At 42.0% G+C, this 27,412-nt stretch overlaps 1 protein-coding gene across 1 annotated transcript in view; it reads right to left on the bottom strand.

Annotated features, from left to right (window-relative positions):
* LOC126469590 (dual specificity protein phosphatase MPK-4) overlaps nucleotides 1–27,412 on the bottom strand; it is a 132,446-nt gene that overhangs the window by 47,790 nt on the left and 57,244 nt on the right. Inside the window, exons 5-6 of the mRNA XM_050096711.1 lie at nucleotides 9,272–9,358; nucleotides 3,601–3,749 (exon numbers count right to left, since the gene is read on the bottom strand). Of these exons, the coding sequence (XP_049952668.1) occupies nucleotides 3,601–3,749; nucleotides 9,272–9,358 (236 nt within the window). The remainder of the gene's footprint in view (nucleotides 1–3,600; nucleotides 3,750–9,271; nucleotides 9,359–27,412) is intronic.

Genomic DNA, 27,412 nt, shown 5'->3' with positions numbered 1-27,412 from the left:
ATGCCCCCATAAATGAAATTCAAGAGGGTTGAGGTCAGGAGAGCGTGGAGGCCACGGAATTGCCTCTACCAATCCATCTGTCACCGAATCTGTTGTTGAGAAGCGTACGAACACTTCGACTCAAATGTGCAGAAGCTCCATCGTGCATGAACCACATGTTGTGTCGTACTTGTAAAGGCACATGTTCTAGCAGCACAGGTAGAGTATCCCGTATGAAATCATGATAACGTGCTCCATTGAGCGTAGGTGGAAGAACATGGGACCCAATCAAGACATCACCAACAATACCTGCCCAAACGTTCACAGAAAATCTGTGTTGATGACGTGATTGCACAATTGCATGCGGATTCTCGTCAGCCCACACATATTGATTGTGAAAATTTACACATTTGCACTGAAATGAGGATTGACACATTGTTAGATGAACCATTCACAGAAGTGTACCCGTGGAGGCCAATCAGCTGCTGATAGTGCCTGCACATGCTGTACATGGTACGGAAACAACTGGTTCGCCCGTAGCACTCTCCATACAGTGACGTGGTCAACGTTACCTTGTACAGCAGCAACTTCTCTGACGCTGACATTAGGGTTATAGTCAACTGCACGAAGAATTGCCTCGTCCATTGCAGGTGTCCTCATCGTTCTATGTCTTCCCCAGTCGCGAGTCATAGGCTGGAATGTTCCGTGCCCCCTAAGACACCGATCAATTGCTTCGAACGTCTTCCTGTTGGGACACCGTTCTGGAAATCTGTCTTGATACAAACGTACCGCGCCACGGCTATTGCCCCGTGCTAATCCATACATCAAATGGGCATCTGCCAACTCCGCATTTGTAAACATTGCACTAACTGCAAAACCACGTTCGTGATGAACACTAACCTGTTGATGCTACCTACTAATGTGCTTGATGCTAGTACTGTAGAGCAATGAGTCGCATGTCGACACAAGCACCGAAGTCAATATTACCTTCCTTCAATTGGGCCAACTGGCGCTGAACCGAGGAAGTACAGTACATACTGACAAAACTAAAATGAGCTCTAACATGGAAATTAAGGGTTTCCGGACACATGTCCACATAACATCTTTTCTTTATTTGTGTGTGAGGAATGTTTTCTGAAAGTTTGGCCGTACCTTTTTGTAACACCCTGTATAGTGGAGTTATTTTCAATTCATCAAGTGAGTACTTATTTGTGGTTTTTAAGTGAACTGTTATGTGAAAAAGCTCAGCAGCTGGAGCTCTCAGCTGTCTGTCACATTGAAAAGCCTTTTCAAAGTGTAACACGCTGTCAATATGTATTTGACAATGTCGATTTCATTGCCTCCACTATCCCTGTCTGGAACACTTTTCACAGCACAAGGTGTATCAAATTCATCACCTCAGACTTGCCTCTCCCAAAATCTGAAGAGGCTTAAATGCTTAAATTGTTTCCCTCTGCAACAGAAGTATGTCATCTACACTCCTGGAAATTGAAATAAGAACACCGTGAATTCATTGTTCCAGGAAGGGGAAACTTTATTGACACATTCCTGGGGTCAGATACATCACATGATTACACTGACAGAACCACAGGCACATAGACACCGGCAACAGAGCATGCACAATGTCGGCACTAGTACAGTGTATATCCACCTTTCGCAGCAATGCAGGCTGCTATTCTCCCATGTAGACGATCGTAGACATGCTGGATGTAGTCCTGTGGAACGGCTTGCCATGCCATTTCCACCTGGCGCCTCAGTTGGACCAGCGTTCGTGCTGGACGTGCAGACCGCGTGAGACGACGCTTCATCCAGTCCCAAACATGCTCAATGGGGGACAGATCTGGAGATCTTGCTGGCCAGGGTAGTTGACGTACACCTTCTAAAGCACGTTGGCTGGCACGGGATACATGCGGACGTGCATTGTCTTGTTGGAACAGCAAGTTCCCTTGCCGGTCTAGGAATGGTAGAACGATGGGTTCGATGACGGTTTGGATGTACCGTGCACTATTCAGTGTCCCCTCGACGATCACCAGTGGTGTACGGCCAGTGTAGGAGATCGCTCCCCACACCATGATGCCGGGTGTTGGCCCTGTGTGCCTCGGTTGTATGCAGTCCTGATTGTGGCGCTCACCTGCATGGCGCCAAACACGCATACGACCATCATTGGCACCAAGGCAGAAGCGACTCTCATCGCTGAAGACGACACGTCTCCATTCGTCCCTCCATTCACGCCTGTCGCGACACCACTGGAGGCGGGCTGCACGATGTTGGGGCGTGAGCGGAAGACGGCCTAACGGTGTGCGGGACCGTAGCCCAGCTTCATGGAGACGGTTGCGAATGGTCCTCGCCGATACCCCAGGAGCAACAGTGTCCCTAATTTGCTGGGAAGTGGCGGTGCGGTCCCCTACGGCACTGCGTAGGATCCTACGGTCTTGGCGTGCATCCGTGCGTCGCTGCGGTCCGGTCCCAGGTCGACGGGCACGTGCACCTTCCGCCGACCACTGGCGACAACATCGATGTATTGTGGAGACCTCACGCCCCACGTGTTGAGCAATTCGGCGGTACGTCCACCTGGCCTCCCGCATGCCCACTATACGCCCTCACTCAAAGTCCGTCAACTGCACATACGGTTCACGTCCACGCTGTCGCGGCATGCTACCAGTGTTAAAGACTGCGATGGAGCTCCGTATGCCACGGCAAACTGGCTGACACTGACGGCGGCGGTGCACAAATGCTGCGCAGCTAGCGCCATTCGACGGCCAACACCGCGGTTCCTGGTGTGTCCGCTGTGCCGTGCATGTGATCATTGCTTGTACAGCCCTCTCGCAGTGTCCGGAGCAAGTATGGTGGGTCTGACACACCGGTGTCAATGTGTTCTTTTTTCCATTTCCAGGAGTGTAGGTGTTTTAGAGCTTCAGATATTTCAACACTAGGTCAAGAAATGGATTACAGCAGATTAATAGTCTAGACTTGAACACTATCTGTACCATTTCTTCAGATCATTCAACCATATTCCTTCTTTGTGACTTATTCACTGATAGCAATGTGTGAGTTATTTTTAGAGAACATATTTTACACATTTTTTAAACCTAAAATCATGTGAGGGCAACTAACTTCCCTATCCAACTCCTGTGAGGACTTAAAATAGTTCTCTCTGAGCAGTAATTTTAGTATAGCCCACAGTCCATCTTGCTTTACTGTGCCTAAGGCCTTGACAAGTCTGTAAAAGCCATACACAATGGATAGCTTTGAACTCTGTACTTCTCTTGAATTAGTTTGGCACTGAAAATTATGCAGGGCATGGTATCATGTAGTCATGAAATACATTCAAACATCCATCAGTGATTAACAAAAGCTATTTTGCAAATTCAGCTTTAGGTAAGAATACTAATTACAGAAACTTGTTAGAAAGACCACTACATTTCATATGTTATATTTTGTTGTGTTTCTTAAGTTAATTTTTGAGAACTTCCAGCACATTCTCCTTCATTCACAATACATGAAATTGTAAAAAATATGCAGAATCAATAAAAACAAAGGATGCCAAAGTGACAACTATCTGATGACATAATAATTATTTAAAACAATAATAATTTCACTCCAAATGACATGATTACATACCTTTCTTTACATTTTCTGCTGCTATCTGTAGTCTGAAAAGACGAAACTGTAGGTTCTTTTTATCAATTTTCCACCCCATAACATGATAAAGTTGCAGCTGAAGCTGAAATCCTTGATTCGGCATTGTTACATTTCTCTTACTTTTCACTCTGAAACAACACAAATGAGTTAATCATAACTAAATCACAGTTTTCACATAAGTAATTCCAAGTGAAAACATTTAATCACTTGAGCATATTTATTGAGTTTTGAAGCTTTACACATTCACTCACTAAACATATATAGTAAGAAACACAGATTTCAACATAGCTTTATAAATGATATTAGTGAAACTCACAACGTGTGGATGATTAGTATCAGTATGTATTGCCAATACAAACACTGCATCAAAATTTACGAAATTACATAAAATATTTTACTGTAAAAATGCTCATGAACAAGACATTTTGAATCACGAACAAATATTCCACTGATGTTCTGTAGGAATTTTGTTATTACGCATGCAGCAATTACATGTCCATTTATTATATTACTTCAAAGTAATGAGAAAAATCAAGAGAATCTGAAAATCCTGAGAAACTGAAAGAGTGGTACACCTACAGCTATATGACTACCCTGTAACCCAAACTTACATCTTGGTACAGGGTTCACAGAATCACTTTCAGATTATTTCTCAACCATTCAATTTTCAAATAGCAGGTGAGGAAAAATGAATACCAAAATCTTTCCGTGTGAGCTCCGATTTCTGTTATTTTATGACAGTGGGCATTTCTCCTTATGTAGGTGAGAATCCACAAAATATTTTTGCATTTGAAGGATAAAGTTGGTGATTGAAATTTCATGCAAAGGTCTTGCTGCAACAAAAAACATCTTTGTTTTATTGATTGCCATCTGAACTCTTGTATCATACCATAACACACTCTCCTCTATTTTGTGACAAACCAAAATGAGCTGTCCTTATTTGAACTTTTTCATTGTCCTCCATCAATCCTATCTGGTAAGGATCTCAAATCGGGTATCAGTCAATATTCTGGAAGAAGACAGCCAAGTACAGTGTTGGTAATCTCTTTACTAGAACTTCGACAATGTCTGCTGAAATTCTACATTAAACAATTGGTTCTCTGTAAACTTGAGTGTCCCAGCTCTCAGGTTCTCACAGGAAAGTTTATAAAACCTCAAACACAGCCATATCCAGTAAAACACTGGTATTGAAACTGATAGACCACAGGTAGTGAAACTGAGGTCTACATAATACTATACAAAACAAATAAGGAATTGTTATTTTTTCATCCTGGAATTATGACCCACAAAATGAATGGGTAAAAACTCATCTCATTGTAAAATATGAGCAATCATATAAGTCTATGTACACTCCATGTTGCTAACAGAGACAGAGTGTACAGTCTCGTGGCACACGAAATTTGAGATGTAAATGGAACGAGTACCCAAAGGCTCAAAGAAAGCTTTTTACAGTGTGAACAAGTTGTGCAGTCTTCCAGATATTTCTTCCTGGCTTATCCATCCACACAGGGGTACTCAAAAGTTCCACTTAGATTTCTCAGTTTTAATAAATTGCTTGCAGAGCCAGACAGAGGAATATGGGGAAAACAATTTTGTGTTTGTATGTCAATGCCATTTACGGCTCACTGTGTATAGCTACTATTTCAAATTTATTCAGATTTAAACAACTACCACAGAAATATAACTACTGTGAGTATTTATCAAAAAATGTACAACAAAAAGAGTATGCTCATAATGGACTCTCAATGATCTCTTGTTTGACTGGATCATTAAACATCTTTTTGTTTTCCCAATCCAGGAAATTTCCCATCTTTTATATACAGTTCCTGTAAGCATAGAATATCGAACTTCATTTCTTCAGTTACTTTGCATATTTCATGCATGACACTGACTTCTCATACAATTTAGCTGGGCAATTTTTAAATACCTTCTGTCCATCTATGGAGTGTATATGCTAAAAGTAGCAGTTTGGGCTATGGTTGCTGAGGTTCAGATGCAGTTCTACCATGTGGTATAACAAACTGCTCAACAGCATACACTATATTTCTTCTACAAAAAACTAAGCAGTATGTTCTCCAGCAGCTGAGGACTGAGGGTCAATACATAGTTTCTTTGACCCCAACTGAACACAATCTACAGCATCAGGCACAAGAAATGTTATAGATCTTAGTTTCGGATGCTTAGTCCTTATTATATGCCTCACTACTGGCAAGGCAGAGTGCATTTTCATTCCCTTCATAGAGTCGTTGCTGATTTATGTCTATTTTACTCTCAGTTAATTTGTACATCGTTCCCTCAATGTGTGTGTTGTGAAGTCTTGGTTGTGCTGACTCAAGATTTTAAGGTGTGTTGGCATCTCTTCCGTTGAACATAATATTTATCTTTGTGGTTAGTTCTGTTCCTTTACCAGTACTTGGCTGAAATGGGATGGTGCTTTGTAGTGTTTTTCATTTTTTTCTAGTTGCACTTGAAAGCTCATTGTATCGAATTTGGGTAACTTCTTTAGTTGGGGCATTATTGTACTCTTTTTCAATGTGCAACCCATGTTTCCAGGTTTAGTAAATGCTGTACAGATTCCATTTGTTTTTATGGCATGGTTGCAAATGATTCTCCTCCATCTGAAGTTACCTGCATCTCTAGTAAAACTTTTATTTTTTTCTTTTCTGCCAAAAATTCCGTACTCTCACCTGCATAAAAATTTCTGCCTTCTTACATATTTGACAAGTTATCTTCTCATTTCATAATGTTCTGTCATCAGATATTATTAGTCTTTTACCCAAAATTGATGCATAGGGCAAGTCTGTCTAGGAACATCTGATAGGTTTGGCTGTCATTCTGATTTTCATTATACTCGATGTCATTCTGACTTGCATTAATAACCTTGTACTTCTCACACACAGTACTAAAACTGGATTGTGTCTGCTCTTTCCACAGTCTAACTTCTTACATCCATCTTCCCCACAGTGAGCACAAGTGATTTCTTTCCTGGTGTAGGGTTATAATAATGATATTTATTGCTGTGGTGGACTACTACATAGTCCTTAATAGCTATATACCTTTTGTCGTTGAGAAGGACTTCGCTCATGTCGGGTCCTACCTCCATTATGAAATGAACTACTTTCCTTCCTTTTGGTCCAGTTTTACATTCTGGAATAAACGGAGTCAAAATGATCCCTTTCATGTCCCCTTCAAAGTTCTGTGCATACACAATCTCCTTTAGTTGCAGTACCTCCATGTCTGAAGGGACATTGTAAGTTATAATGAAAGGGTTTATTTTTTGCAGTAGTTCGCAAGTGAGGCTCTTGCAGAGTTGTATTATTCATTAATCCTGCAGTATCATCTTCTGAAGCTGTTTTCACAATAACTGTATTTTTCATTCTATCCATCTGTTTTACGCAGATCTGCTTGTTTGTCCTCATTTGTACAAGACTTTACAAAAACAGTATTACTCTGTTTCTTAATTGCTATATTAATTTTGTCAGTTACATTTTCTCATTTCTCTGCAGCACTTGTCTAGCCACAACACTGGTACGAGGTGTACTTATTTTCTTTATTTGGCTCTCAGGCCCTCATTTTCCTATTTGACTTGCTGTAATTTCGTTGTTGTGATAACTTATGAATTGCCCACAAGGCGATCATTTTCTTCATTTCTTCTGCCTTAACCGTTTTTTTTAGATCCAGAGATCACTTTATCAATAAACTCCATAATTTCCTCCAAAATGTCGCCCACACTGAGCATGTTTATTAGACCTCTCTGTCGTTTGCCATGAAAAGCTCAGAACAGTAGCTGTACAAAGTCACTAACCTGTCCGCAACACACACCACAAGCCACACTACATCAGCAGGGCCAGGTGCCACTAGCCACAGCAGTCAACACCAGCCTGATCAAACCACTGATGTTGCAAAGTCCGCCCAGTTGTTGCTGATGCCACACCACAGCACACCCGTAGCATGGCCTACTGGCTGGCCCCATAGCCAGTTAACTGGCTTCATCGACCAGGTACTTTCCATTTTAACTTAACATGTCCACATTATTGACTATGTCCAATTGATCACAGCCGAGGAGCTCTTTCATAGAAAACTACCAGTGTACTCATTCTTAGCACTGATAATTATCTCTCAACATCACTTTTAACCATGCAAGTACTGTACTGTCATGGAGCTGATGTTACATTGCTATCATCACGGCCAGCATTCATCATTTATTATATTTGAACTTTGAATTTGTTTCATAATTCTGATCTTAAGAATACTGGTCCATAATTTTGCTGGTCTGTTCTTTCTTTAGGAACTTTGTTATAAATTTTTTTCACAGTTTAATGTTAAAATTTTGACATATAAAATGTTAAAATGTCTTTACTTTGTACATGATCTGACTGCACACACTGTGTATCATCTAGCAACCATTCATTGGAGAACCTCAAAACTATCGCCTAACCTGGGGGGGGGGGGGGGGGGGTAAAAAAATCTGCACTCCACAAGTTTTCTGCTGCCAGAGTTGCTGCTTCCTCTGTGTAGTGCACCTCTTTCCTTTGACAGGTCCTACAATTCCCCACCCCATAACAAAGGTCAAGAAATCTACAGCCAAGTCTGGCACAGAATAGATTGAGCCTCTAGTTGAGACCCTACATATGACTCCAAACCAAAATACTCCAATCATGAACTGTAAATTGTAATCTCTGCTTGTGCCCACAAGTGAGGCTAGTGGTCTTCACAATTACTGCCAGCTGCCTGAACAAACCGACAATGGCCTCCGAATCAAAGCGACAAGCATCATTTGTGTCAACACAACATACAACTTGCAGGTGACTGCACCCTCCACCTTCAACACTCACAGGACCCCTTACATATGTGTGGCCCCCAGCAGCCATATCAAGCACAAACTAGACCTCTTTCCAGCACTGGACACTATTTCCCTAAAGGGGTTCTATACAGTACCTAACATTAGAGATCCTGGTAACACAAATCCTCCCCATGTGTCTGCATGGACCCCACTGAAGGAGCAGCCACTTGTCTATTCACAAGGTGTATGGGCAAGGTCATACAGCCACAGTCCCCACATTGATTCTCCATCTTCAGCAATGTGAATGTGTTACCTGCCACTGATTCTGCAGTGAGCGCATATCCCACACAGTCGGTACACTGGAGGGTGCCTCATTAGCAGAGCCCATGGATGAAATGCGCGACATCTGAGACATCCCATTTGACATGCCAGTTTCTCCATTGCTGCTACAACCTAAAGCAACAGCTCGCAGAGGGCTGACCACAGCCAAAATGCCTCACTGTCTTCAGTTATTTGCGAACTGCTGTACGATGGTGGAGAAAACGACCACAGGAGGGCGGTGTGTGTGTGTGTGTGTGTGTGTGTGTGTGTGTGTGTGTGTGTGTGTGTCCGTGCATGTGGGGAGGGCGGGGGGTGCATGAGTGTTGTGCAGAGCCTGAGGGGGAGTGAGGGTAGTTTACATCATTTGTTTCATAAATATTTAGTTCAGACTCATTACTGTTAGACACCAATATTAATAATCCACACAGCACTAATTTGAATTAGCTTCAGGAATTTACAACAAAATATCAACATTTTCATTATCAAGTTCCACAATCACATTATAAAAGCTAAATAGCTTGTTATTATTTCCAATTGGGTACTTACATTTCAAATGCATCATCATAGGAGAGGCAGTACTTCTTCATCATATAAGCGATCACAACTGCTGGGCTCCGAGACATTCCAAAGTAGCTATAACAGAACAAAAACCTGTTTGTTATTGTTGGGATAGGGAGCTCTCGATGAATTTTAAAAAGCTGACGTAGTTCATTGGATGAACTACAATACCTATATAGTCAGTCTCTCTCTCTCTCTCTCTCTTTCTTTTTTTTGTTTTGGTTTTAGGGCACAAAACTGCTATGGTCATTAGCGCCCGGTCCGTGACTTAGGAAACAGTAAAAAACCGAAAATGGAAAACGGCAGCAATGGGAACGAAACTCAAAAAATTGGAGAAACTAAAAGCAGAAGGAAGGCTTAAACATCCACTACAGAAAGGGGTTGGTTGTCCCCAAAAAAAGCTTCAAATGACTGACGTCATTTCACTGGCACTAATAAACTCGAGAAAGCAATCGGCCGAGCGCGTGTCATCTGCTAAAACTGACGATATATCAGGCGACAGCTGTAGACGGGCGCGTAACTGAGTAAAATAGAGGCATTCAATTAAAAGGTGTCCTACCGTCCACAGCTGAGAGCAGTGGGGACAGAGTGGGGGAGGATCGCCGCTTAAAAGATGTCGATGGCTAAAAAGACAGTGCCCTATCCAGAGTCTAGTTTAAATTACCTCCTCCCGACGACGCGTTCGGGAGGACGAGGTCCAAGCATAAGGAAGAGCTTTCACGTCCCGCAATTTATTATGGGGAAGTGTCGATCAATGTGTGTGCCATAAAAGAACAACACGACGTCATAAAACGCTCCGTGGATCGGCAAAGGGAATCGATTGAATAGCTGGCCGAAGAAGAGAGACTGCAGCCTTGGCCGCTATATCGGCCGCCTCATTTCCACAGATACCAACGTGTCCCGGGAGCCAGAGGAACGCCACCAAGACGCCCCCCAGGTGGAGCAAGTGCAGACAGTCCTGAATCCGGTGGACCAGAGGGTGGACAGGGTAAAGAGCTTGGAAACTGAGGAGAGAGCTGAGAGAATCTGAACAGATAACATACTGTATCCGCTGATGGCGGCGGATGTAGTGGACAGCCTGGAGAACAGCGTAAAGCTCCGCAGTATAAACCGAACACTGGTCAGGAAGCCGAAATTGATTTGGGGTGTCGCCAACAATATAGGGGATGAACGGAAGGAAGAGTGCCACAAAGCAGTAGTCTCCTTGATAGTGCAGAATTTATTAGAGGGTGCAGTAGCCCACCAGTTGTTGTTCCATCTCGAGATGAGCAGAGGCCTTAACTGCACCTGCAAATCTGCACCGGGGAGTGTAAAAGTGAATAACGGGAGGGGGGAGGGAGGAGGAGTAATCGCTTCTCTAGTCATCCAGCCAGTTCATTCCCTGGTATGCCCATGACTTGGGGTGCAGAAAAAGGCAATACGATTAAGTTCAAGGAGGTCAGGGATAGTATATGTCACCACAGTGTGATACCTCACTGAGAAACCAAGGAAATTCAGGTCCTAAGTAAAATTGCTAAGCGAGTCAAAAGCTTCTATCCAGTCAGTTGTTGATGAGTCCGGTGTGGCATTAAAAGATGACAAAAGGGAAGTTGAAGTTTTAAATTTCATGTTTATGAAATCATTCAAGCAGGACTGTACAAATATACCATTGTTAGAGTGTCACACAGACTCTCATATGGAGGACACAGTAGTAGGCAATCCTACTGTTGAGGAGCAACCGAAAGAGTTGAAAACAAATTAGTTGTGAGGTCCAGGTAGAATCCCAGTTCAGTTTCACAGAGAGTACTCTTCAGCGAAACTTATGGTCCAGAATTCGGACCAACTGTGATGATCACAAGCCTGGCCCATGACATCAGTCATGTGAAATGCAAACCTGGCGGGCCCAGCCTGTGGTATGATGGTCGCAACTTGTGATGTGACCTCCTACACACAACAGAGATCACACTTGTGATAGTTCTTATTGTCACTTTGTATCACACCCAGTTACATGTTATTCTCGGTTACTTTCTCACATATAAATATACGTTGTTAAATCTTAGGGACGTATCCCCATAAAACATAAACGTTGTGAGGAGAACAGAGACTGTTATTTTGATACTTCTGCTACCAACAGTGACATCATACATCCTGTACGACAAAAATGCAGGTAGATTAGTTATTGAGGATGAACCACTGATGAAGATCAACTGCCAGAACCTTGGATTTGAAAGAAATCAAAAAGAGTCAAACAATCCAGAACTATACAATGACTCCAGGCATGAAACAGGCAATCTTACATCAAGTAGGAGCAAATAAAAGTGAATAAGATATATTCAGTATAGTATTTGATAACATGATCTGAGAGAGTACTGTAACTGAGACTAACCGGTATGAAGAACAAATACGAACCAATCCAAACAGAGTATGAAGAAGCATCAACAATTGCTTTCCTGTGAATTGTAATGTAGTTAAAAGATATTTAGCATTGTCCATAATACTGGTGCAGGTGAAAAATAAAACAATAATTTAACCGAACTGGTCAAAGATGGCTGTTACATAAATGCCCATATTTAGAAAAACAATGGTGCTAGAAAGATATCTACAAATTACAAGATGGTTACACTTTGCAAATAATGATCTGCTTGCCAATACAGACAAATTGAGCAAAATAAGACCTGTGACCAGGTATCTGAATCAAGACTTTAAAGAAGTGTAAAAAATGAAACACGACATTACTATCAATGATCATTCATGAAATTTAAGGGACCCGTATCTTACAAACAATTCAATCCATCAAATATGGGACGATTCCTCCAAAAGTGCTGTCAAAGAGCTATTGTAGTCAGAGTTACACAGAGGACACACTTTATATCTAGATAATTGGTACTTTTCACCAAAATTACTTATGACACTATCACGCAATTATAGAACAAATATCACTGTAACAGTATGTGTGAATAGAAAGAATGTGCCAAAATATTTCTGAAAAGTTAAATTAAAGAGAGGGAATACAGAACGATGAGCTGCAATCGAATACTCGTAAAATGGAAAGATAACCAAGATGTTCATTTTACGATGACAAAAATGAAACAGTCGATATGATTATACAAGGAACCAATCGTACTTTGAAACTGAGATGTGTTATTGAGTACCACAAGGGAATGACTGGGACTAATCAGCAAGACCAAATACTAGCATGCTTCCCAATCATCAGAAAATATGAGGGGGGGGGGGGGGGGGTACCCAAAAGAAACCAAACAAATTTTTTGGTGGGCAGAACTTTTGTAGTACTTTGTTTTGCCACTAGGATTGAATACAGCAAACATTACAGAGTCAATACGCCAAGTGCCATTGCTGAAGGAGGTCAGGAATAGTTTCAGCAGAATTTATAGACACCTGTTTTGTCTGACTTTCGTTTTTGCAATGGCTGATTTTCGTGAACAGCGTGCAGTGGTGAAATTTACAGTTTCGCCCAGACAAAAGAACAGAAATGCTTGAAATGTTAAAAATGGCATAAAAGGACTATGCTATGGTAAAAACTGAAGTGTGAGTGGTTTTCCCATTTCAAAAATGGTGAGATATCAACTGATGACAAATCTCATTCTCATCATCTTTCCACAGCCTGAACACATAAAAATATTGAAAACACTTACCCAATCATCAACAAATATCAACAACGCACCACTGAAGAAATTGTGGAGCTGTTGGGAGTGACTTGAAGTTCAGTGCAATGAACTGTGACACAACATTTGGGAATGAAAAGGGGGGCTGTCAAATTCGTGCCATAACTGCTGAACAAAAACAAGGTTGTGTGGAAGCATGCTGTGCTTTGAAAGAAGAGTCCCAAAATGATCCAAACTTTTTCCAACGTTATCACAGATCATGAAACTTGGTGATATGCTTATGATCCTGAATCAAAGCAACCATCAAACCAGTACCAGTGGAAGACTTCAAGTTCACCTTGCCCCAAGAAAGCTTCTCAGATTTTTTTTTTTAAAAAAAAAGAGAGAGAGAGAGAGAGAGAGAGAGAGAGAGAGAGAGAGAGAGAGAGAAAGAAAGAATGGTGAGTTGTTTTTTCGATGTGGGAAGAGTCATCCATTCAGATTTTGTTCCACAGAATCAGACAACTAACCAGGCATTCTACTGGGAAATTTTGAAAATATTCCTCAACAGTGTGTGGCAGAAACTGTCTGATTTGTGGTAGTCAGGCGACTAGTTTTTCCATCAGGATAATGCCCCTGCTCACACAGCCCTGTCTGTAAGACAATTCTTGACCAAAAATAGTATGACCCCTGTTCCTTGCACCGACACTCATGTGATATATCCATATGCGACCCCCCCCCCCCCCCCCCCCCCCCGAATGAAAAGGCACGTGAGAGGAAAGCATTTTGCTGATGATGGTGAGGCGGAGAAAAAAAATGATGGGGCCATTATCAATCATCACAAAATGTGAATTTAAACAATGTTTTGAAAAACAGAATAAAAGATTAGACAGCTGTATTAGTGCAAATGGAGAGTAGTTTGAAGTGGATTGAAGGTTAGTGCTTAAAATATGAATAAATAAGTTAAAAAAAAGTTCCGTTTCTTTTGAGAACCCTCCTCATATACGAAAGGACATCAAAAAATTCTCTTTTATCAATTTGTACATTGTGTGCAACAAAATAAGTAATGGGAAAAAACAGTTACGTTGATTATAGGATTGAAATAATCCTATCATTACTGAAGAATATACCTAAACCAGATTATAAAGGATGAGGATGAATATATTGCAGTCAGGTAGTGGGCCCATTTTCCTTAGCATATTGACTCAATAGCATGAGAATCAAAGCCATCAAGACTATAAAGTTTGCGCAAAAAATAAAAATGTAGTGAAACAACGTCGGATTGCAACAGATGCAAAGTTCCATTACATGTACCCATATGTTTCAAATGATAACACACCCTTGAAGATAATCGATTTGTGTTGTTGGTTATTGTAAGAGTGCTAATTATGTGAATTGTGGATGTATTCAGGAACTGGAGATAAATAGTATTGATTTATATTATACTGTATTGTTTGATGATACATCTGTTGTGGTACTTCTAACACAATTATTGAATGAGGTTGTAATTACCTATCAAATATTTCAAAAAAAATTAAACCAGTTGGCTCTTACACATGTACTTATACACTCCGTAAGTCGTGCACAATTGGTAAAATGTTGGACCAAATTGCCAAACTGGGAAATGGCTCAAAGGCCGGGTGATCGTGTTTACATTTTGGGCCAGGCTGCTGAAACGTAAATCATAGGTTAAGGGGTTAATATAAGGCATACAGACACACCTCTCCAGCTGCTGAATCTGTGAGGATAACAACTTCAGTGACTGTATTCTCAAAGTTTTAATCTGTGAACCAGTACAATTTCAAAGTTTCGGACGATTAAGATACCATAGTACAGTAGTAGTCTGATCATAATTCAGTAAGTCATAAATACAACAGTCCTCTGACATCTTAAAACTGACTGCAATGGAGAAAACAAAACAGCACATTGTTGTTTATATATGTAGAAGAAACAATTTGTATAATGATGTAAAGCCCTTATACATAAGTTAAAACTGACTGTGATAAAGAAAACGATGCCACACATTGCCACAGCTTGTCATCATTGTTGATACAGCACAACTCAGACAAAACTTCTAGTTGGTATGATGAATGTCAGCTTGCTCCAAATGTAGGAAAAGGTGTGTTAACACAGATGAATAGGAAAAACAATCCCACAAAATACAAATAAAGCATTAGTAGGGTGCCACTTTACACAGTCATGCTGATTAAATATCTAGGTGTAAAGTTGCAAAGCTATATGAAATGCAACAAGCACGAAAGGACGGCAGTACAAAGGGCAAGTGGTTGACTCCAATTTATTGTGAGAATTTAAGGAAAGTGTGGTTCATCTGTAAAGGAGACCACATATAGAACACTACTGTAACTAATTCTTGAGTACGACCACATATAGAACACTACTGTAACTAATTCTTCAGTACTGCTCATGTGTTCGGGATCCCCACTAGTTCACATTGAAAGACGATATCAAAGCAATTCAGAGGTGGGCTGCTAGATTTGTTAACGGTAGGTTCGATCATCATTCAAGAATTACAGAGATGCTTAGTGAACTCAAGTGGGAATCCCTGGAGGGAAGAGGATATTCATTTCGAAGAAACCTACTGAGAAAGTTTAGGAAACCACCATTTGAAGTTGACCGCAGAATGATTCTATTGCTACCAATGTACATTTTGCACAGGGACTATGAAGATAAGAGAAACCATGGCTCATATGGATGCACACAGACAGCTGTTTTTCCCTCGCTCTATTTGTGAATGGAGCAGGAAAGGACATGACTAGCAGTGGTACAAGGTACCTTCCACAAGGTGGTGCAGTGGAGTGTGGCGTACTGTATTTACCTAATTATAAGATGAGATGAAATATTGAAGTCTGTGTTTCCCACTTGCTTAAGCACAGCACTCTGGAGCAGTTGGAGGGGGAACAGTGCTACCAGTGAGCCGTGGTGCGCCTTTTCTGGTACGCCACCTCTTTGCCGTGACACTATCGATTACCCCGCTGTACTAGGATCTTTGCCCCAGTTGTGATCTTGTGGGTGTTTGGCACTCAGGACAGTTGGTTGGACTCGCTACGAGGCACAAGGACATGCCTGCGTGGACGAAAGAGGAAAACATGCACAGTGGCACAGTGGGTCTACTTCATAAGGCAGTAACGAGTTTGTTGTGGACCTGCCTGATGTCAACTCCCGGCACTGTTCGTCGCATTGCTTTGGTGCCTGTTTTCTCGGAGACACACAGCCATGGAGACCATCTCAAACACCACTCTCCATCAAAGGTGTGAGTGATTTTGGTGGCTTCGTTTCATTGAATGATTTGTGTTGCAGTGAGTGTACTTGTTGCTCGGTTGCCCTAATGTACGTGTTGTTGAAGTAAGAGCAGCGGGCAGAGTGTGTAACCGCATGGAGACCAGCAGTTACTATTTCTTTTAAAAATCCACTGGTTGGATTACTATTAGGAAGCTGATTAGCTCAGAGGTGTGTGTGTTATATTTTGGCTTTTTGGGACAGTATCCAGAAGTTTATGTATTGTCTGTATCAGATTTTTAGAGTATTTTGATTGCCATCAAATTGACGTCCCTCGTATTTTGCTGTAAAATTTGAGTCACTTCTACTGAAAGCACTTACTCAGTTATTAGTAAGGACTCATATTCTGTAAAGCTAGTCATTTGTACGTAGTTCCTTCAAATATGTACATTTACTTGAAAGCACTCACTCAGTTATTAGTAAAGGCTTGTATTCTGTAAAAGGCAATCATTTGTACATAGAATTTTATACGCATGCATTTATTTGAATGCACTCACTCAGTATTAGTAAAAGAGCAATTGGTTCTTCATTTCTTTGTTGTTTATTGATCTCTTAACTTATATTAACTGATGTTTGGTTGGTGTTTGCCGTGTCTTTTGTGGTCTGTTTGTTTTCCAGTTTTCTGCGAGTTGGGGTGTGTGGGAGCGGCGCCACGTTCCGCTTCTTTGCACAGAAGCTGTGACATGCCGTCTAATGGGAAGTGTCTCCCGGTTGGGACCCGGGGTTTAGGTGTTGTTTTGGACGGCTGGTCTGCTGCTTCTGGCATTTTAAGTTAAGTCACCTTTTGCCCAGGGCAGCCTGGCATCACTGCTAATTTGGTAAACATTTAACATATTTCATGTATATTAAAAAATTATATTGGTTTTTTATTTGCTTGGGAATGAATTGTACCAAATTGTAACTTCTTGTGCTGCTTGTGTTATTTGGGTTCTTAACGAACTGGTGTGTGTTTCATATATCAATTCCATAGTGCAAATTATTGCTCTTTTAAATAAATTGTCTGTGCCTCATTTCTTTAAATCACTTTCTGATTGTAATTTATTGTTCCTTTAAGTACTGAAATCTCTGTGGCTCATCTCTTTAAGTCAGTTTTTGTAATTGTGATTTGCTGCCTTGCTTGAGAAGCAAGGTATCTGTGATATTTTGGTATTATCTTAAAGATGGCCACATGTTGATTTTCTCTTAGCTATTTTATTAATATTGTCTTTGAATAAATTGTTAATTTATTGATTTGGCGGTTGTTGTGTTTAAGGAGTCACATTATAGGGGCCTTGACCTTCTACATCTACATCCATACTCCGCAAGCCACCTGACGGTGTGTGGCGGAGGGTACCCTGAGTACCTCTATTGGTTCTCCCTTCTATTCCAGTCTCGTATTGTTCGTGGAAAGAAGGATTGTCGGTATGCTTCTGTGTGGGCTCTAATCTCTCTGATTTTATCCTCATGGTCTCTTCGCTAGATATACGTAGGAGGGAGCAATATACTGCTTGACTCCTCGGTGAAGGTATGTTCTCGAAACTTTAACAAAAGCCCATACCGAGCTACTGAGCATCTCTCCTGCAGAGTCTCCCACTGGAGTTTATGTATCATCTCCGTAACGCTTTCGCGATTAGTAAATGATCCTGTAACGAAGCGCGCTGCTCTCCGTTGGATCTTCTCTATCCATTTTAAATCACTCCTAATGCGTACTCCCAGATAATTTATGGAATTAACTGCTATTTTGTAGCTAAATGATAAGGGATCTATCTTTCTATGTATTTGCAGCACATTACACTTGTCTACATTGAGATTCAATTGCCATTCCCTGAACCATGCGCCAATTCGCTGCAGATCCTCCTGCATTTCAGTACAATTTTCCATTGTTACAACCTCTCGATATACCACAGCATCATGTGCAAAAAGCCTCAGTGAACTTCCGATGTCATCCACAAGGTCATTTATGTATATTGTGAATAGCAACGGTCCTATGACACTCCCCTGCGACACACCTGAAATCACTCTTACTTCGGAAGACTTCTCTACATTAAGAATGACATGTTGCGTTCTGTTATCTAGGAACTCTTCAATCCAATCACACAATTGGTCTGACAGTCCATATGCTCTTACTTTGTTCATTAACCGGCTGTGGGGAACTGTATCAAACGCCTTGCGGTAGTCAAAACATGGCATCTACCTGTGAGCCCGTGTCTATGGCCCTCTGAGTCTTGTGGACGAACAGCGCGAGCTGGGTTTCACACGCTAAGTGTACCCTCCTCATCCCGACTTTCTCAGTCACAACCAGGTTGACAGAGAAATACAAGAGTGCAAGGACGGGAGTAGTAAGTGGGCAGCAAATCATATCATGTTGCCAACCATGGGAATTTATACTGCATACTTTAGCTATTTAGGAACATCTGTTTGTTTAAACTGCACTTTGCCTGAATTCACTTGTGGTCAGAATTGAATTGACTTTAAAACTGAAAAAAATACTCAACAATAGTATTCATTTTTGCAGAAGATGGTAAAAGTCAGGATGGGGGTCAGTGGTATGCTTAGGTATTTTTCGCTGCAATGTTGTCAATGCTCACCATGACATATGATGGGAACGAAAGGTGATGTGTGTCAGCTGCTGGTTCTATGCACCCAATGAGAGAGGGGCGGGCAGTTTCGGAGCAACAAACATTGTAACAACCTCATGTCAGCACAGAAGCTAAATTTGATGCGCATTCAGATAAAAACGGTTGCGTTCTCATGTCCCACGTTAACCACAACCTCACCAATAGTAACATGTTTGGAAGAAACAAACAAATATTTGCAATAACGAAGATGTAAATTTCACTGCTATGCTATTAGGATGATGATGATTAAAAATAGTGATACCACAGACAACAGGATTAGTAAGTGAAAAATGTAGAAACAAAAATCGTCCGCAAGTTACTGTAACCCTTTTCTTTTCATTTATTTTATTCTTCCTTGTATTACCAAAATGTAGACAAACAATAAATGGCTTAAATTTAAAATAGGTATAATGTCAACTTTTTAAGCAGATACTTTATGTCAATACAACAGTTGATAATTTTGATTCATCAGAATATGTTTTTCTCTGGAAGCCTTTTGGAAAGAAAGGGGTCATTTTATAATCAGGGTCGTCTTATACTTGGGTAAATACAGTATGGTTGTGGATGTAGATGTAGACGAATAGCCTAGAGACTGCTCACTGAGTCAGTACATATTAAAATGCAGTCAAGGGAGACCTGTTTAACAAAAATGAGGGCTCTGTTAATGGCCATCAGCTCGAGCGTAATAACACTACATGCTTCCAGCAATGAATGGTGGTGTTGAATGGCAGAAGTAACAGCATAACCCACTCTATCCATGGTTTTCGAGCCATCAGTGTGAAAGATGGTAGCACTGTGATACTCCTGACAAAGTGAAAGAAACAGACACTGAAAGGTCAATAGGGCAACTGAGACTTTAGATCCTTGAAACAGATGGGTCCTAATTCATGGCCTAAGTACCAACCACGGGAGGAGAACATGAGGAGCGTATTCAAAGGTTGGGCAGAGGGGCTGCAAGACACATTCCAAGTGGTAATCCCATTGAAGTGTGGGTGTCCGGGAGGAGGGGGGGGGGAGTTGCCCCACACACGCAAAAAGAAGTGATTTGTTGGATGATCAGGAAATTATCAAATGGAGATTGCATAAATGACCACAGGTTTGTACAATCAGAACTGAAGAAGGAAGATCCTTGCTTCGGCAACGAGACTGTCTACAGAACTATTCCGGAAGGTGCCAGTGTTTCAGCCGAAGTTCACGATGATGGACTGGGTCTAAATTTCGAAGCTGAAGTTGCCAACGGGCCATACATCTGGCAATCATAGTCCAAGTGGGGCTGGAGAATAGTGTGGTCCGCACCCAAGAGATGTTGGCAAGGTAGCAGACAGTGTTAGCCTCTTGCTTGTAGCTAGTTTTCAGTTGACAAACATGGGGCAGTCAAATCATCATCTTGTCAAGGAGCAGCCCCCCCCCCCTCCCCCCACCATATATATAAATCAGGACTGCAACAAAGACCAAAGTAGAGTTCTGAGGTAGATGGACTGTGGCATGATGACAAATATACATGCAGAAGAGAATAGGAAACCACGGGAATGGGTCCAAGCAGAAGCCTGTTAGATGGCACCTTGGAGCTGGCGGTTGACCAAAGCTTCAGAGTGAGAGCTGTATCAAATGCAGAAGTCACTGACATACACTGCCATGTTGACCAGAGGCCCAGTAGAGGTCACTAGCCCACTGATTGTGATGAAGTGTGAGACACTCAAAATGAGTCCTGCGGGATGCCATTCTCTTGGACCTGTGCAGAGCTGAGTGAAGTACTAACTCTAACCCATAACAACCAGCAGGATAAAAACTGAAGAATAAAAACTGATAAGGGGCCTCAAAAGCTCCAGTCATGGAAGTTAAGTAAAATAAGATGGTGCCAGGTGGAGCTGTATGCCTCACATAGGTCAAAATTGAGTGCAATGAGGTGTTGGCGTTGGTGTTTAGAAAAAGCCTGTCAGACTGCTGTTTCCAACCAAACTGGATGGTCAGTTGTGGATCATCTCTCCTGGAAAGCACACTGACAGGGGGACAAAAGGACACAAGATTTGTGGACCCAGTATTAACGGTAGGTTACAACCCTTTCAAGCCTTTGCTGAGCCCATTGATGAGTCTTCAGCCATTAACTGCCAACAGATGAGGGATTTTGCACAGCTTAAGGATCGGAATGATGGTACTATTTCACTATTGAGATGGGAAGACACCATCGAGCAAAATACAGTTGAACATCATGGAGACATGGAGCTGTTGAGTAACAGTCAGATGTTTATCATCTGACTGTAAATGAAATCGGGGCTTGGGACCATATCATGACACAAGGCAAGAAGCTGATGCAATTCTTAGTCAGTGAGGGGTTTATTACACAATTCAGCATGCTGAGAGGCGATGGAGAGGGGGATGTCCGCAGTTTGTTGCTTATGCATTTGGTAGGCAGCTGTACAAGAAGAGGATGCGGACACTGTCATGAAGTGAGTTGCAAGTTGTTCAGCGCAAGCTGGTGCGTCAGTACAGAGACCATATAAAAGGAAGGGACCCAGTACAGCTGTGGATCTTTGGCGATCCAGAAGACTAAGGAGCTTGGCCCACACCTGGGGTGAAGAGGCATACATTCCCAGGAGACATAGCACTCCCAGCATTCCTCCTTACTTTGTTTAATTAGATAGAGAGCCTGAGCATAGTCTCTTTAAAATGAAGGATGTCACTTGAAACACTGCAGGGTTCTTTGTCAATACTGAAAAACTATTGCAATGTATTCGGTTGGTTGATTTGAGGGAGGGGACTAAAGAGTGTGGTGATCGATCCCATTGGATTAGGGAAGGATGGGGAAGGAAGTCGGCCAAGCTCTTTCAAAAGACCACTCTGGCATTTGCCTGAAGCGATTTAGGGAAATTCCGGAAAACCTAAATCAAGATGGCTGGAAATGGGTTTGAACTGACATCCTCCCAAACGCAAGTTCAGTGGGCTAACCACTGCGCCATCTCGCTCAGTGTCTCTGATCTACCATGGCACCAACTTGCAATGGTGGGGACCTATAGAAAGGGAAAGCAGTTCAAGCAGTGTGGGCGATCAGATTGTCTTGCGCAACCTCAACAATGCAGACTGGCTGAGGGGATGACAGTAACAGGAGAAGCATACAGCTGACAGCTGGCTCTGTGAAGCAGCCAACGTGGCAGTCGGTCCATGTGGTGGTAGCAAGAAAGCAAGAGGATCGCTGGAAAGTGATCCACATCACCAAGATTGTCACATAGTGACCAATGCAATGAAGCCACGAGATTGGGAGAAAAGATTGTTAGAGCGATAGCAGAGGCAGCAATGAAGTGGGTTGGAGTAAAATCATTGAGAGGCAGAAGATCACAGTTGGCACGAAGCTGGTCAAGAAGAAGGCCCCGACCATATGAAGTGGAAACCCACCCCCCACAGGTGGTGGTGTGCACTGAACACCACAAGTAGGAGAAAAGGTGGGGAAAGCTGTTGGATTAAGGTGGGCAACTCAATGTAAATATGTGGCCTGGCTGGAGATAGGTAAACATTGCAATTGCAAATGGTGAGCACTGAGGTCATTTACACCTGCACCACTGAATCTTCCAATGTGGCACAAAGGGGAATACACTCACTATCATCATCTACAGGAACCAACATACAGATCACTCCAGACGCCTTCTCAGGGTCAGGACAGTTCCAAAAGAATGCACAATAACCAAAGAGCACTGAGAAATGGTCATCAATGAAGCATGTTTCTTGTAGATCAACACAAATTGCAGAAGAGTAGGAAATAAGGTGTTGCAGTTCCAGCAGGTGGTGGTAATATCAGCAACAGTTCCACTGAGTTATCAAGTTATGGGTGTCAGGTTATGCATGAAGGGACCAGAAGAACCAGCCACACCCCAGGATCACTGCCTGTGATTGATGGCGATAGAAAGACATCAGTGAGCATTGGTTCAGAATCCAATGGTTTGTGGGGATCAGGTGCCTTCAGGTTCACTTAAATAGCCTTGTCCTCCTCCTCCCCTGAGAGTTTTGCTAGAGCCTATCCGCAATGAGTGTGGGGACAGATGAAAAGCAGGCATCCTATGAACCCTCAGGTAGCACTTCCTCCAGCTATTTGCTGGTGTCGGGCCTCTGTTCTGTTGGTTTTCAGGGAGACGGGCCTGGAGAAGAAGCCCCGTCATCAGCAGATGCCAGAGGAGGAAGCCACTCCTCCAGCTAGGTGCACGAAGTGTTTCTTGAAGATAATGCTGCAGGAACCACAAGAGATGACAGAACTGGACATGGATGTGTTTTTATGGGTGCACGACAGCAACGTCTTTAGCTCCACAAGAAGGGAGGATGGTAGGTGAACTGATTTGGAAAAAAATGAAATAGTTGGAGTGATAGCTGTGACTTTTGCATAATTGGTCATAATCAACAAGATGCGAGCATTCATATTTTTTTGTGCCTCAATATATGATGGGGTCAATAGATTTATATTCTTGTATTTTCTTTTTTTTTCCTTGAAGACTCAGAAAACTGGTGAACATGGAGGACAGTGTTCTGTGCAACTGACACATGAAGGTGGTTGTTCACAAGAATTACCTTTGTGGAGTGATCATTCACAGTTGCTGAATTTTGAGTCCACCCTGCAGTGGCATGACATACAACCAAAGCGTAAGCATCGAAAGCACCTCACAAGTGATCGGACATAAGGTTTCACTTCACACCTTTACACCATGACTAACTTTTTCCATGAAGAAATTCCATTCAAAGGCTGCGATAAAGGCTCCTGTTCCTGTTCGCTTATCCTAGAACCTTTTCAGATGTGCCCGATAAAATGTATGCCTCACCACTTAAGATTATCCCATAGCTCTGCACCTGCTTGGGGCATAAGGTCCTTGTGGAAGATAATCCCTTAGACCATATACAAAGTTTTGTGGGGGACAATGGTCACTTGTATGTCACCCAGACATTGATATGCTGGAACAACGGAAGACTGCGACACAGAGGAGGCTCTAATCAACAGTGATCCATTGCGCATTGTTCTCAGTGACTCACACTTCTACAAATTTATCTTCAACATGTACCACAAAAATTAATGGCTTTGTTGTAGTAAAAGTATACCCACCAGTTCCAGTACACACTAAGTATTGGATACATTCTATTGCTTCCATATGTCTGGTTTGCTCCTCTTCCTTTAGGGTACCCAGAGTAAGAAAAGTAGAAGGGTTACATCTACCCATACTGAAATTTCTATGCCTGTCTGATGAGACGGCCACATCAGAACAGCGATTGTTTTGGTGTAATTTAATATGTTTCATATACAAAACATCTGCCTTATGCCAGCTACTCTGCTCAAGGGTTCTCCCCACAGGAGTCATCCAGCCACAGCAAGGGTCATCTGGCATAATAACCACTGCCGCAGTAGGAAGGGAATCCACTTCTTGGCATGTGTGGGGGGCTACCAGCTCATGCAGTGTGATGTCAGTGTTGTCAGGATGCTCAACTGAACTGGTACATAACAAAACCACTACTTCAGATTGGCTGCACCATTGGCTTGAAATTGCAAATCAGAGCATGCGCAGTAGGTGCCGTTTACAGTGTTCTTCCCCAGTCCGTCCACGCTATAGGAAAAAATTTGGAAAATGAAGGTCAACCCAGAATGGGGCCAAAAATTACTTCAGCCAAAAGATGATATAAAGTAAATGAATAAATATTCCAAGAAAGGAAAGCCAAACCTAGGGAATAGTGACGTTGACATCAAAGGCTGTTACCATTAGAAAAAGAGTACAGGAAGGAAGGATAGTCAACAAATGACAGACTGCACCACAGGGAAGGAAACAGGTGCTGCAATAGTTTGAGGGCCTTTGCTTATCACACACATACTCACAAAAGAGTCATGTGCTACCTGTGGGAAATTTCACCCTGGTGTATGCGCCTGTCAACAACTAAACTATACAATAAGTGGTTACTGTTACTCCATCCATCATTGTATCCCACCCAGGACTTTCCAGTATTGTATTTATATAATTATGTATTGTTTTGAGTCATACCATACCTAACATAAATTTACATAGCTATATCAGTGGACATGGCTGTCGTGATCTAGTGAGTAGAACACTAGACTCAGGCACTGGAGATCTCAGGTTCAATCCTGGATAGGGGCAGGGATTTTCCCTCATTCCAGTCCCTCCAGAACGGCCTCAGGTTCGCTCAACCTACTGTCAAAATGAGTACTGGGGATACTTTCAGGGGATAAAAGGCAGCCAGGGAGAGGTGCCTGCCACCCATCTCCTGCCCAGTGTTGTGGCAAATAGAAAGGCTGCTCTCTACCTGAGTCAGGCCAATAGTCCAGTCGCGGGCTTGCACCACAAACTTTCTACCTTATCGGTGTACACACACTAATTGTTATGCCTACAGGTTTTTTTTTTTTTTTTTTTTTTTTACAGCAATCTGGCAATTTTTTAAGCAACCTTGACCTTATGACTTATCTTAGAAGAAAGATTAAGGAAAGGAAAAGCTACGTTTCTAGCATTTGTAGACTTACAGAAAGCGTTTGACAATGTTGACTGGAATACTCTCTTTCAAATTCTAAAGGTGGCAGGAGTAAAATACAGGGAGCGAAAGGCTATTTACAATTTGTACAGAAACCAGATGGCAGTTATAAGAGTCGAGGGACATGAAAGGGAAGCAGTGGTTGGGAAGGGAGTGAGACAGCGTTGTAGCCTCTCCCTGATGTTATTCAATCTGTATATTGAGCAAGCAGTAAAGGAAACAAAAGAAAAAATTGATTTAGGTATTAAAATCCAAGGAGAAGAAATTAAAACTGAGGTTCGCCGATGACATTGTAATTCTGTCAGAGACAGCAAAGGACATGGAAGAGCAGTTGAACGGAATGGACAGTGTCTTGAAAGGAGGATATAAGATGAACGTCAACAAAAGCAAAACGAGGATAATGGAAAGTAGTCGAATTAACTCGGGTGATGCTCAGGCAATTAGATTAGGAAATGAGACACTTAAAGTAGTATAGGAGGTTTGCTATTTGGGGAGCAAAATAACTGATGATGGTGGTGGTAGAGAGGATATAAAATGTAGACTGGCAATGGCAAGGAAAACGTTTCTGAAGAAGAGAAATTTGTTAACATCAAGTATAGATTTAAGTGTCAGGAAGTCATTTCTGAAAGTATTTGTATGGCGTGTAGCCATGTATGGAAGTGAAACATCGATGGTAAATAGTTTGGACAAGAAGAGAATAGAAGCTTTCGAAATGTGGTGCTACAGAAGAATGCTGAAGATTAGATGGGTAGATCACATAACTAATGAGGTGGTATTGAATAGAATTGGGGAGAAGAGGAGTTTGTGGCACAACTTGACAAGAAGAAGGGATCGGTTGGTAGGACATGTTCTGAGGCATCAGGGGATCACAAATTTAGCATTGGAGGGCAGTGTGGAGGGTAAAAATCGTAGAGGGAGACCAAGAGATGAATACACTAAGCAGATTCAGAAGGACGTAAGTTGCAGTAAGTACTGGAAGATGAAGAAGCTTGCACAGGATAGAGTAGCATGGAGAGCTGCATCAAACCAGTCTCAGGACTGAAGACCACAACAACAACAGTCCTTCACGGTTCTCTCGATCAGTGTTTCCTTGTCCACTTGTAATTCTCACTCTTTTCTTCTTAAAAGAAACCTTGTATATACATAGCCTTGTGTTTCTTGTTATTACTTACACTGAGACACAGGGGGACAAGGATGGAGCCTCCATGTGTGCATTCTCCAAGTAGAGGGTGTCTGCATCCCCTGGAAAGATAGCAATTTAAAGCAACACCCACTTCTTCCACATCTGGAAAACGAAGTGAAATGAGAGAGAGAAATGGCACTTGTCACTGCCAACCTTGATCACTGAATGCATAAAAGTCGAAGGAATCACCAAAAATAAATAAGTAAAACTGTCAAAACTTTGCCACACACATGAATGGGATATACTGTGCATGCTAGAAACGCACCAAGGCAAAGGTGAAGTAAAACCACACATAGGGGGAATGCATTAAAGTATAGAAACTTTACACCCTAAATATGGTAGCGCAATCTCCATAAAACCTGATACTGCCATAGCATCAATGAACAAAACCGAATGCAACAACACTGACCTATTAATAACTGAATGCAGCACATTCACCTCAGTGTCTATACACAAAATCTTTGGAGAGAGGCTCAAGCCTGACATTACTACAGAATTTCTATAACAGAAAAACACACAGGAAGCTTGTTTGGTTGGTTGGATTGGAGAGAGAGGGACCAAACTACAGGGTCATCAGCCCCTTTTTTCACATTTAAACAGGTTGCAGAGTAAAATTATTCCCCAAACAAGTCTGAAAAGCAAAAATGGCAGAAAACTAACTGGGAAACACACTGAAAGAGAAAATGAAAGAGGTAAGACAAAATGGGAGAATAAGCATCAAAAGGAAAAACATGGGAGAAGGTATTAAAAGAGCATAGCACATAGCACATAGCCTGGGCTGGCTGAACACAAGAAGAAAAACAAATGAGCCAGCCACTCTGCAACACACTAAAATCTCCAGCATTAAAGACAAGGCCAGAGGAACACAGAGGGAAAAGACTAATACCAATGTGAACAAACTGCACAGAAAGAGTGAGGAAGAGTTAAAATGGAGATAGGGCAGAGGCCTGGGAGAGAAGGCCAGATG

The sequence above is a fragment of the Schistocerca serialis genome, chromosome 3, assembly GCF_023864345.2.
Source record: "Schistocerca serialis cubense isolate TAMUIC-IGC-003099 chromosome 3, iqSchSeri2.2, whole genome shotgun sequence".
Classification (NCBI taxonomy): Eukaryota; Metazoa; Arthropoda; class Insecta; order Orthoptera; family Acrididae; genus Schistocerca; species Schistocerca serialis.
The sequence above is the reverse complement of the archived record's forward strand: the minus strand, read 5'-3'. Positions and strand labels throughout refer to the sequence as shown.